General features: G+C 44.0%; 1 protein-coding gene across 2 annotated transcripts in view; it reads right to left on the bottom strand.

The window, feature by feature from the left end:
- Window positions 1-13,026, bottom strand: part of tenm1 (teneurin transmembrane protein 1) — a 265,666-nt gene that overhangs the window by 8,165 nt on the left and 244,475 nt on the right. The window contains exons 30-36 of one of the 2 annotated variants that reach the window (XM_017419725.2): window positions 12,771-13,015; window positions 11,803-12,096; window positions 7,598-7,842; window positions 6,876-7,018; window positions 3,568-3,779; window positions 1,997-2,298; window positions 411-1,117 (exon numbers count right to left, since the gene is read on the bottom strand). In XM_017419725.2, the coding sequence (XP_017275214.1) occupies window positions 411-1,117; window positions 1,997-2,298; window positions 3,568-3,779; window positions 6,876-7,018; window positions 7,598-7,842; window positions 11,803-12,096; window positions 12,771-13,015 (2,148 nt within the window). Of the gene's footprint in view, window positions 1-410; window positions 1,118-1,996; window positions 2,299-3,567; window positions 3,780-6,875; window positions 7,019-7,597; window positions 7,843-11,802; window positions 12,097-12,770; window positions 13,016-13,026 lie in introns of those variants that run through there. The other variant, XM_025006695.2, reaches the window with a different exon arrangement.

Below are 13,026 nucleotides of genomic sequence, written 5' to 3' on the forward strand. Positions count from 1 at the left end.
TCTACATTCACTGCTCTCCCCTTCCATCTCTTTCCCTCGCCTGAGTTTTTATTTTGTCTGCTGGGGGAAAGCGGTTTGCTCTTGACAGACAGAGAGAACAAAACACTGCAGACCGTGTTAAAGAAACACTATGATCAGAGGCACGGCTGTCCATTCTGTTGCCAGCACTTTTTTTTTTTTTTTACTTTATCTGTCACATCTTCTTCCTCTGACACTCGGCTCACCTGTGGTTAGCCATGTGCCCCATTCACTCACTCTTTGTGGCAGATGTTTCCACTGCATGTGCAGGTGTGAGAGTAGGTGTCATTGGGCGAATTATCTCTCTTACTTTTCTGCCAGTCAGAAACCGATTGCGCGTCGAGTTTGGACGCCGGTGCCGAGTGCGAGTGCGAGGCGGGTGCGAAGCTCACCTGTAGTGAACTGCGTCACCTCCTCCACGCGCCCAACCGGGCAGTTATTCTTGAAGGCATACAAGTTAAACGGCTGAGGCTCTTTGCTCAGCTCCCCCCACAGCTCATAGTTGGGCGAAGTCCATCGGCCAGCGAGCGTGTCGTAGTCCCGCCTCCCGAGGTGGACCAGTCTCGTGAACGGATCGTACAGGCCTCCGTGGAAGCCGATGATGAGCTTGAAGTCAGGATTCGTGTCCTGATAAATCTCTCCGTAGGGGGTGTAGAAGATCTCTTTGATTAATCGGCCCTTGCTGGAGAACACCGCCCTCGGGCTCCCCACGCTGTCACAGGCGACGTAATACTCCTCCCCGCTGCTCAGCTCCATGGCGATGAGGTGGCCCTGAAGGTCGTAGTACAGCGACGTGATCAGGTTGCTGCTGTGGTTGTACAAGTGGCTGACCCTGGTGGGGTGCGACAGATCGGCGTAGAAGAACTGCAGCTGCTCGCCCTGGCTGCTCTTGGTGGCCACGCGCCGGCCTAGGCCGTCGTAGCGGTACCAGACGGAATGCTCCGTCATGCGGTTGAAGACGCGGGTCAGCAGCCCGTTGGAGTTGTACTCGAACAGTTCGCTGGCTCGCTGGCGCAGGAAGCCGTCGTCGTCCACGCTGTACTGCAGGTCCCCGAGGTGTGTGATGCGATCCTTCTGGTCGTAGCGCAGCGACGTCAGCCTAGATTGAGACAAATTACGTGTATCACCAGTCAAGACTGTATTCATGATTTAAAGTTAGCTTTTATGGTGTTAGCGATCTTGCTAACCTGGCATTCAATGAAAGTTTAAACGCTCAGTAATACGTCTAAACTGGGAATAAATATCTCAGGATATAACAAATTCTGCATATGAATTTGGTGATTATTATCCTTTTTGAAACCATGTTTCTGGAAGAATCCATGCACTCATCACAGGCACGAATGTCATATTAATTTGGGGCTTTTAATAATTTATGGTAACAGTTTTATTTTCAAGGTGGAATAATTATACAGCATACAATTTCAAAGAACAAGAACTGGGTGCACAAGTTTGAATTTATTGTGGATTTTTTTTCTAATCCAGGGTCAATATTATACATATAGGCTCAAATGTTTACATACATTCACCTAATTTTAAAAAAAAAGTGGTGCTGAAAGTCCTTGAATGTCTTTCAACTTGATAATAGGCCAAGGCCTATTATCTAATACTACCAATATTCATCTTTCAACCTCAAATGAAAGAAACCTCGTTAGGATGTTCAGGAACAACCTCTGAGGCTCAAGCCTGCCTGAAGACTCCTGGGACACCAGCGTCTCATGGACAACCCAAATGTCCTCTGGGGAAAAGTTTTATGGTCAGACGTGACAAAGATTGAGTTATTTGGCCACAATGACAAAGTGAGGCTTTCAAACCTAAGAAGCTGGTAGCATCATGAATCAATGCTCATTATAAGTTTATTAGAAGTTGAATGTTTTATAATTACTCCACCCTGGAGAAAGAATGATTCAAAAGCCCCAAATTATTATGAGACGCATGTATGCAAACCTCTAACTGTAACTGGGTTAGGGTTAATCCTCACCTGGTGCTTGTCCCCAGGCTGTGCAGGTTGATGTTCCCATTGAGGTCGTAACTGTAACGCCACTGAGGACGCTCGTTGACTGAGGCGCTTTGCAGCTGGCTGTCCGCGTCATACTCGTAGGTGTAGCGCGTCACGTTGCTGTCCACGCCAACCCTAATGTCACAGGTGGTGGTGCGCCCTGCTGAGTCATACTGAATGGTCATCCAATAGGCGATGGACTTCAGGATCTCATACTGGACCTCCACCACCTGACCGTAGGAGTTGAATACCTTGGTGTGTTTCATCAGATGCGTGGTGATCACCTGAGACGAACAAATAAAGAGGAGCTTTACAGTCCTTCGTGTTAAAGCCCAAGCTCCACCGGGCTTCCTTGTTGTACCCAGAGTTTTCTAAAGCAGACCCTTCAGCTTTCAGGCCCCTCTCACTTCCAAACTTCCAGTTTGATTTTAGGAAGCAAATGCAATCTCTAACCTATATTTTAGGAATGAAACTTAGTTTTTGATACTTTGTATAATTAAGCCTGGTGACCCTGAGCCATCCTTTTGGTTATGTCGCTTTAGGCATAGCTCCTGGACTTCTGACCGTCTCTATTAACCCTGACGCCTTTACTCAATATGTATGCTTATGCGAACACTGATATTTTTTACCTGTTTGCTTTTTATTCTTGCGTGGTGCTTCTCTGCTTTTGTCTCCGACTCAGGCGCTATACAGTAGCTGTCCATCCTGAGTCTTGTTCAGCTGGAGGTTTCTTCAAGATAAACTGGAAGTGGTCCTGACTTTATGCATGTTCAGCAGGATCAAAGTGTGAATTTTATGTCCTAGCTAGTTGGCAAACTTTTTTTCCTCCCCAAATTAGTACTTGATGAACACCACAACCATGAATTACACAGTGTAGAACAAAGAAAGAAAACAAATTAATTGGATTTAACTGGATTCCTATTAGCTCAAACTAAGTCGTATTGACAATAAATTGAACTATATATTTAGATATCAAATCAACATGCTTACTATCTCTGTGAGTTGCCCTCAATGACCTTGGTCGTGAATTGGTTTTATGCAAATAAACTAAATAAAACCAAATAGCTTTTTGGGGTCTTGTACCTTTGCCTGAGTAAAAGCTAAACAAAGAAAAAAATCCTGCTTTTTATTTGCTGCCACCTGCCTGTGACTGGAAACAGTTAATTAAGCTGGTGAACTCGCACCAGGGCCTCGTAAAACCAAAACAATGAGCTAAAGGTGGTAAAACGCACCCATCCACTCAGCTGAGAGGAGCTGCAGAGTCAGATAAAAATGATCTTTGTGTTCGTAGCCATGAAGAATGAAATTTACATTACACAGTGGGTTGGCCTCCAGGTAGTATAAAAATAATAATTAGTTGAGTTTCATCACACTGAAGTATTTTGTTGCTACATATTAAAGCCACAACTCAGATTCTTTGAAGTTGTTTTTTGTGGAAAGGTTATAACCTATTATTATCTTACCTCTTTTATACATAAATGTACCTCAAGCTGGAGTAACAGGGTTAAAATCTAACCAGACTGACGAGCTAATCTTAGCTGTGGGCTTCTTACCTGGTTGAGGTCGTAGAAGATGACGCTGAACTTGCCAAACTGCTCGACCCGTCCGGACACGTCGACGTAACGGTACAGATCGATGGGCAGAGGGGTCTCGTTGATGACGGCCTGCATGCTGGTGACTCGGAAGTTGTTGTAGCTGTAGTCGAACCTCGCGTTGACCAAGCCCTCCTCACTGAAGCGGAAGATTTGCCGGCTTGTCAGGGGCCCTACGAGGAGGCGGGGGGTTTTAGTTCCAAATCCAGACACCACGCGTCGTTTCCCCGAAACGCATTTGCACGTCAACGGCAATCGCTATCTCGTGTGTATCTGCACACACGGCCTGTAAAATTGGCCTTTATGCTACCCTTACAAGACGGCTTAATTAATTGAATTAGAAAAAGACAAATTCAACATTATTAACACGGACAGACTTCGCTCAATTCATTCAATCTTCACTATCCCCACATCACTATAGCACTTCCAGTGGTGACCTTTAATGTGGAGAGATAATGAAATCTAAAGACAATAGCCATGATGAGCCAATGTGCTCCTTAATGTCAGGACATTGACATTAACAACACCATTCTTCACTTTCGCTGCTAGCTACTGCGGCTCATCCTGCTTTTGGGAAAAAAAAAAGGGCCTGTTAATGAAACACCATTATGCTGCTACTTGAGATGGCCCTGATTGTGGTTAAAATGACTTAGTGTGTCGCTGTGGAGCCGCCAGATAGCTGGATCAGCGTTACATCTCTTATTTTTTTATTTTTTCCATGGAATGTTGATTTGGAGCTGTTTGTTAATGGGAAAAATGGCAGAAGCCCAGAGAGTGAGGTGGAGGCTTTTCCACAACCCCTGGGGAACTCGCAGTCTGTTCGTCTCGCTTCTCGAGCTGTCACTTCTCCGAGCTGTCATCTTTCCCTCTCCTTCTCTGTTCTTTTTTACTCCCCTCGCCTTCCTCTATATCACCGCCTATCGTTTTTTTTTTTTCCTTTCTCTCTTTGGTTCCTTACTTTTCCTCGTCTCCTCTCAAGGGACAATTACCGCTATCTCTCCCCTCTCTGAGGCTCCGTTTGTTCTGCTGAAATTAGATCAGTTAAAGGAAAGGTGAGAGTCTATTCACAGGGAGGGCAAAGTGATAAACACGCACACACATACACACATAGCTGCGCCGCGCAGATTAGTGACACCTGATCGGGGCTCGCCAATCACAAAAGGAATGGGAAGTGAACCAGCAGCAGAGATGGGAGCGTTCCCAACGACCCCGGACAAACTCTGGAACTTCAAAGAACTGCTGAACTGTATTAACAGTGGCAGTAAATACCTGCTGAAACAGCTAAAGGCTCCTATTGATTGTCCCGCCATAACCTAATGGCGGCGCTATGTCTTTCTAATTTTACGTGTCAGAAGGTGAAACCATTGTTTTGTTCTTTCAGTTTATGGCCTCCCAGTTTACTGTCTTACAGACATACGGTCATGGGAGAAAGAAAGTCAATCCTCCATCAGCTCTAGGGTTTTCTTATACAAATCAGAACATCATAAAAAAAGGTCTGGTCCATACCAGATTCTAAAATATTCTAGTTGTTTTCCATAGTCTGTATTTTGGTTCACAACCATGTTTGGTCTCATGTCTTTACAGCATTGCTTCAGTTTATACCTATTTGTTTCTTAGGGTCCCATCCCAGCATTTCACTCAGTTTGGGGTTTTGGACTCAGTCGTTCTGTTGTAGATTAGCCGATGTGTTTGGGATCATTGCCCTGTTGCCTGACCCAATTTTGTCCAAGCCTTGGACAGATGTCCTCACATTTGACCCAAGAGTCCTTTGGTCTACAGAGGAGTTCAGGGTCAACTCAATGACTGCAAGGTGTCCAAGTCCTGTGGCTGTGAAACGAGCCCAAATTTTCACCCCTCCACCAGCGTGTTGACAGTTGATATATTTTTGTCAATTATGGCGCTGTGCATTATGGGTAAGCGTCTCTACTTTAGTCTCATGTGTCTAAGGAACATTGTTCGAAAAGTCTTGTGGTTCATTCAGATGAAACTTTACACACTTAAATCATGCTGCCGTGTTCTTTTTAGAGATAAGAGGCCTTCTCTAGGTAGCGCTACCAAATAAGTTATATTTGTTCAGTCTTTTTCTAATTGTCCTGTCATGAACTTTAACCTTTAACCTACTAACTGAGGCCTGGAGAGTCTGAGATGCAGTTCTTGTGTTTTTATTCTGAGCACTGTACGGTCTGGCCTTGGGGTGATTTTGCTTGGACATCTATTCTTGAGAAGATTGGCAGCTGTCTTAAATGTTTCCCACTTGTGAATAATCTTTGTCGTTGTAGAACGATAACTTCCAAATAGCTTGGAAATGACCTTTGATCCTTCCCAGATAGACGGGCAGCAACAGTTGGTTCTCTAAGGTCATTGCTGATATCTTTTCCTCCAGGGCATCGTGTTAACACACACCTGTGTGCTCCAGAGCAGCAAACTGCCCCCAAAATTGCTGCTTTTATAGAGGCAATCACACTGATGATGATCAGTTAATCAATACACTCGATCAGCAGCACCTGGCTGCTACTTTCCCTCCTAAATCTTATGGAAGCAGCAAAGGTGGATTCATTTTTTAACACACAATGTTTACATTTTGGTTTCATTTTCGTTTAATAAAAAATGGCATGGTAAAATCTGTTGTGTCATTTTGTACACTTTACACAGGCTAGATTTAGAAGCAGATAAAGACCAGACCATTTTCTATGTCCCGATACGTAAAACCCTAGACCTAGAAGGAGGGCCTTCTTTTGCCATGACTGCAGGTGCAAAAATGAAGACAGCTGCTGTTTCCAGGCAGGCACAGGGCCGAAAACGTGGCACGTCTAGACTTAGCCCACCTCGCATTAGCTTATATCCGTGTATTTGCTTGTTTTACTTTGATCAGACTCCCTGGTTGCAGAGGTGGGACAGATTGCACAGCTCAGAGCCCAGGGGGTGGTCTCGTATTTATGGCTGTGGTAGACCACAGTTTCTTCCACTTAAACACGCTCATCTCTTTTCACACATCTAACTGAGGCCGCTTCAGTCTCAGATGAAATAGCATCGAGTCTGACTCAGAGCCAAACTACAAAGTGTGGTGTCAATCATAAAATCTCACATCTCCGTTTGAGTGCAGATGCTAAGAGTTGTCCTCAACAAGCGATTTATGAACGTGAAGATCCCCTTTAAATGCTCCGTTTTATTTTCTCACATCTTAAATATTTAAGAGCTGTGGCTGCTGGTTGTTTGGCTCCCTTTGCCTTTTCTTTTCTCTGCTGCCGCGACTCCATGTGAATCTGTACCTGTCTGTCTGTAGCGTATGGAGCTTATGAAGCCGTTATGGGTGAGATGAATGGTCTTGACAGTGCCGGAGGCTTCGTCGTAAGTGAAGGTCACGAGGCTGGAGTCATAAACCACCTCGGAGAGCTTTGCTGCTGATGTATACCTTGATAGATATAAAAATAAAAAGAAGACGGTGGAAGAAAAATAAGCACAATATCCAAGCGCGGCACAACGTATTTCATTTTCAATATAAGTAAACATCCTTTGCCAAATGAAAAACACAAATTCCGGCGGGTTTCTGAAGAAGGAGCGGCGCCTTTCGTCAATATTTCATCGGAACGAGAGCGGCTCCTGTGTCAGTTACGGTGTTCACAGTCTTGGAAATGGGACCATTTATTACCACATCCTCATTGAGCCAAAGATGGGAGCCTGAATCAGTTCTCCAACTTTTATCGTAAATCAGATCAGACGTGGGTGACAAAAGAAGGCGATAAGAAGCAATATTTAAAACGATCTGACCTTAAATCAGTCTCCGTCATTAGTCCAGTCGGTGTAATTTGGAACGACAGCTGGTTGGATGTGGTGTATTACAATTACGGCTCCCACGCGGAGGCAATCACTTTTATCTTTTGATACGATCAGCTGACGCGCTGCGATGCACAGTGTCGGATATTTTTTTTCTACTCGAACGAATCCGCCACTGCTGCCAAACCAACGGCCCGGTCCCGTTTCTGCGACGTACCTGTAGAGGACGCTGCGTCCCGTGCCCAGGTACTGAGTCCTGATCAGCCGCCCGTCCAGGGTGTAGTCCTGCACAAACGACACCTGGCTGTCCGGAGGGGTGTAAATGTTCCTGTAGTAGCCGATCGACAGCAGCGACTGCAGCGTGTGTTTCACCATGCTGGGCATCGTCACCGCGAGCAGCCGGTCCGTTTGGTCGTAATCGAAGATGTAACGCCGCTGGCTGTGCAGGAGCAGCATAATGGACTGCCAGAGGACGGGAAGAAAGATGGAGGCTCAATTGTACAACTGCATACCAGTGGTTTAATGAGTGTTTCATCTTACTTTAAAAAAAAACCTTTGAGCTTGTTCTTCTGTGTCCAACTGTATTTTAGCTTTATTTTGTTATCCATGGCAAGCAATTTAACTTAAATGATATATGGCAGCAGGTGAGAGGCAAAGAAAGCAATCATTTTAATTAGATTTTAGAAGTTTTCTAACAGTTACATTATTGTTTTGTGCTAATTGCCTCTTGTTTGTCTTCTTGATAAACCCTATGAATCTGTGCATTTAAACAGCAGGGAAAATATGTATCTATAGTACTTTTAAAATGACAGAAAGCCAATTCCTTCACAAATCTACAGTAAATCTCAGATACTCTCATTATGACCTAGTCTACCTCAATAATACATGTCTCACCATCACACATTTCTGGTAATTTCAAGAACGTTTTGGTAGCGTCTGCTCTGTTGCCAGGCATTATTTACTGTATTTATTATTAATACCAATAATCAGACTACCTTTTAAAGGTTGCCAAACGTTAACTTGTAAAACCCACTTACAGGAAATGACTGTTTTCAGTTCTGTTTTGTGCCACTAAGAGCTTAGTTTCTGATTTCCCCGCTCTGATGGGACTAGCTCAGATCCTTTTCAATAACCTCTTAAATCTGGTCAGAAAAATATGATTCACCTAACAGCTTGCCTGTTGCGCGTAGCTCTGCGAACGACATCAGTTTGAAGAGTTTAATCCCGACCAGACATGCTAAAGGCTAGTCCGAGACCAAAGTGGGTCGCTGCCATTCCATTGCAGTTCATGCAAACCTGGCTTTATAAACCTTTACATCGCCGTCAATGTTGCGTCACGCGGTTGTTTACGTAAAACTCTGGTTATTTGCATCACAAACGGAGGTAGCGTTAGTTATCCCTAGAAATTCCTTTGCAGCCCTGGGGGCACTTCTGTCAGGAATATCATAATATTTCAGTTGGAATAACTATGAAACACAAAACCGACAGAGATGTAAAGGTTAATGAAATGGCATTTACACGGACAGCTATAAACACTGAGCTTTGAGTTGTTTTAGGACAACAGAAATCTTTGATCTTGGTCCTGTTAAGCTCTGAAATGTGGCCAGAATTAAACCTTATTTCTTCAGCGTGAGGCTGAAACTATGGCTTACGGTAGTTATGCAGACATATTTTAAATGCAGACTTAAAAAAACCCTGTTAAAACAAGAGCATTTAAAAATCGTACAGTCTGCCGAAAAGGATAGTTTGATGATTTTTGAAGCTATGTTTATTTATTAATTGTATTCCTCCTTTTGTGCAGTTAGGACATCCAATGTTTTGCACAAAGAGCATATACAGTGGGGAGAACAAGTATTTGATACACTGTTGATTTTTCAGGTTTTCCCACTTGCAAAGCCTGTAGATGACTGTAATTTTTATCATAGGTACTCTTCAACTGTGAGTGATGGAATCTAAAACAAAAATCCAGAAAAATACAATGTATGATTTTTAAATAATTAATTTCCATTTCTCAAAGAATCAAGGCTTAGTCCTCAGTATTGAAGACACTGCTTCAGTCTGGTGAGGAAAGAATTGAGACAAAAGGCAAAGATCTCAATTGTCTGGGCTGTGTTTGTTCCAACCCTCACCTATGGTTATGAGGTTTGGATCATGTCTGAAAGAACGAGATCCAGGATATAAGCGGCTGAAATGAGCTCCCTTTGTAAGGGGGCTGGGCTCAGCCTAAGAGATTAGGTGAGAAGCTACATCATCTGAGGGGTAACTTGGAGTAGAGTTGCTGCTCCTCTTCACTGAAAAGAATCAGTTGAGGTGGTTTGGGCATCAGATCAGGATGCCTTCTGGGTGCCTCTCCTCAGAGGTTTTCTAGGCATGTCCCACTGGGTAGAGACCCCAGGGCAGACCCAGAACTTCCTAGAGAGATTATGGATTATGCCAAAAAGCGAGTGGTCTGGGTTTTTCTTCTTTTTCTTCTCCGCAACCCAACCACATGTAAGTGGTAGAAGATGGATGGACAGATGGACAAATATCCTGGCTAGCATAGTTAGCATCAGCACACATGTTTGTACCTGAAGTCTTTACCCCATCAGAGGGTTTTTCAGCAGCGGAACTGTATCTACCACAAATCTGCATCCCGACCATGTAGACATGGTCATTTTTGAAACAAAAGTATGAATCAGACAATGGTGAAACAGTTCATCACACAGTTCATCTTAGTCCTTGCTAAGATGAACATGATAAATTTATGTTCATATCACTATTGCTTTCTCTCGAGTGTTGAATTTCTTTGTATTCAGAATACGTTTGTAAAGGCTTTAGTTTAGCTCAAAGCTTTTTTCCCCCGACATGTTTTTTGATGTGTTTTGCTGGCACTTCTTATGCTCTGTGATATGCCCATCGCTGGATACCAGATTTGCACAAACATATTCATTTAAAAGAATGTTCTATTAATTCATGTTGCAGTCATGTGCTGTTACAAAGCTGTTCAACAGGAGCATTATAACAGACACACATGGACATACACAAAACCTGAATAAATTTGGGCTGGAGTACTGTGCTTCAAGTCTCACTTTACAAAAAGAAGGTTTTGGGAAATAGCTTCTTGTTTAAAAAATGAATAAAAATTGTAACTTAATGTTTAATTCAGTGAACTCAGTAGTGCTTCTGTGTGTTTCACACAAGGTTACAGATTCTAAATAAAAATGTATTTGGCTTTTACCTTGGAAGAGCACATCAGATCATGTGCTACATAAAATGACCCATCCAGCAAACCAACCCAAACAAAATAATATAAAACTAAAAGCACTTGGAGTGAGCAAATCTCTGCCAAGGCCATAGAATTAATAAAAAATTGTAGGATCCAGATTGTCATCCAGATCATCATCAAAATGTAATCACTTGTNGGAAAACCTGAAAAATCAACAGTGTATCAAATACTTGTTCTCCCCACTGTAGCAGTTTACTAAATATCAACTCCAGTCCCTGGCTGTGCTCTCCAAAGATAAACAAATAAAACATAAACAATAAAAACACTACCTGTTCTGTCACATAGCTGTGAGTGGTTAGTACCGTATAAACTGTGACATCAGTCACAGAACACAAACTACAAAGGAAAAGGGCAGAAGTCGTGCTCCAGGCTAGGCCTGTTTAATTTTAAACAATCCTTTTCTCCAAAATGTGATCCCGATGAGAAAAAAAGCCTCTACTTCAGCTCGTCTGAGACATCTCCACTTTGGCATGATGCCGTTTGTTTGGCTTGTCAGTGTTTTCTCAACCGAGGCTGCTGGACGTAAACGTTCAGTCCGCCTGACTGGCACGTCCAGTCAGTCGAAGGTTTTTCTCCGCTTTCGACAAACTGGTGGTACATCCGGCAGCGTCAGGACGCAGACACTCACGTGGTCTACGCTCAGCACATTCGCGTAGTAACGTAGTTCGGTTGAGAAAACGGTGACAAACACAAAAGTGTTTAACATCACTGAATGCTGCTTTAAAAACCTGGAAAACGATATGAAACAAGCCCTATATTGGCTGGCCATTAACCTAGCCTGGAAGAAGACGTCTGCCCTTTTTTCTCTAACACGTGCTCTGTGACTGAAGTGTAACTATGTGAGAGAACTATAGAAATCCCCAGAATATCCCTTTAATATTCACTCTGAAAACCTATGTCTGTCACTTGGTAAAACAGTTAAAAACCCTCCAAGAGAAGGGAAGCAGTTTAAAACATATCGTGTTATAATATATACTGTAGTATATAGTGTGCTTTCACTTGGGTATTTCCTACAACAAAAATGGTTTTGGTCTTTTTCAGTTTTGCTTTAGTTTCCTCTGTCTGCAACAGGCTTACAGCAGAAGCTAAAGGGTGAGCAGGTGTGTGAAGTTTCACACAAATCTCAGCACAAGAACGTCTCAGTTTCCTTTTCTCACCCTGTCTGCGTATGTGTAGCTCCAGATCTTGCCGTTGACCCAGGCTCTAGACACCACCCTGTCGTTCTCATACTCCAGCTGCTCGGACCAGTCCCCTCGGTGGATGGATGACAGGAGCCCCCCGGCCGAATAGGTGATGTTCACCTCGGTGTACTTGCTGCTGGGGGACCAGACGACGGGCCGGCCCAGCGAGTCGTACTGGATGTGGAGGGTGAACTTCCTGTGGTCGTCGTAGATCTTCCCAACTCTGGTGCTCTGATCGAAGTCTATGGAGAGCAGGTTCCTGTTGTGTGCCTGAAGGTTGCAAAAGAAATGAACTGTCTGGAGCAGAGTAGGACAAAATGAGTTTTTTAAATTTTTGTTTTTTACAGCTTTATAATCGCCACAAGCTGCTGAGTGAAGCAGCAGGCACGCAAATAGATACGGGGTGGCGTGTTTGAGACAAGCAAAGATTTCATTAGCTTAGATAAATTCATTCTGACATTTAGAGAAAAACTCAGCCGGCATAATAATAATAATAATAATAATATTTAAAATAATAAATTGCCTTTGGAATAAACTCGAGACCATAGGACAAATCATTAATTAGCACACAAGATAAAACGTCTGTCTCTTATGAAAGGTTCTGCTTGTGTTGCACTTTCTGAGGCCGGGTGAAATGTCATCGACGAGAGAGCGTCAGAAGCCGGGGTCGACTCATCTGCCCCATCAGCTCAGCCGCCGTGATGTCATCATCAGCAGCAGGTTACACAACATGACCTTTAATGTTTATCCTGTTGTATCGTTTTATGTTTTCTCCCCACCCAGCACTTAAAAGTGACATTTCCTGGCGCTTAATGCAAAGGTCACGTTGCCCAATGTGAAACAAAGCTGAGGGGATTATTTCTTCTGTTCATGCATATTGATATTGCCCTCCTTAAGTTGTGTACTCGCTCAGATTTGTCCGAAGAACAAAGGGGGGGGGTTACCCTGAGCCTGCGCTCGTAGGTGCTGTAGTTGGACTTGCTCTGCTCCTTGCGCTGCCTCCACTCTATCAGGCTGGGGCCGTGGTCTCCGGGCAGGCTGATGTTGCAGCGGCTGGCCGTCGGGCTGACCCCGCCCCCGACGCCGCCCGGCAGGAGGGGCTCGGTGCTCAGCAGCAGCTCCATCCCGCTCGCCAGCGACACGAGGAACGACCCGTCGGAGCTGACTCGGTACGAGCTCTGAGCATGATCTGGATAGGAG

This window comes from Kryptolebias marmoratus, linkage group LG9 (assembly GCF_001649575.2).
Source record: "Kryptolebias marmoratus isolate JLee-2015 linkage group LG9, ASM164957v2, whole genome shotgun sequence".
In the NCBI taxonomy this organism is placed as follows: Eukaryota; Metazoa; Chordata; class Actinopteri; order Cyprinodontiformes; family Rivulidae; genus Kryptolebias; species Kryptolebias marmoratus.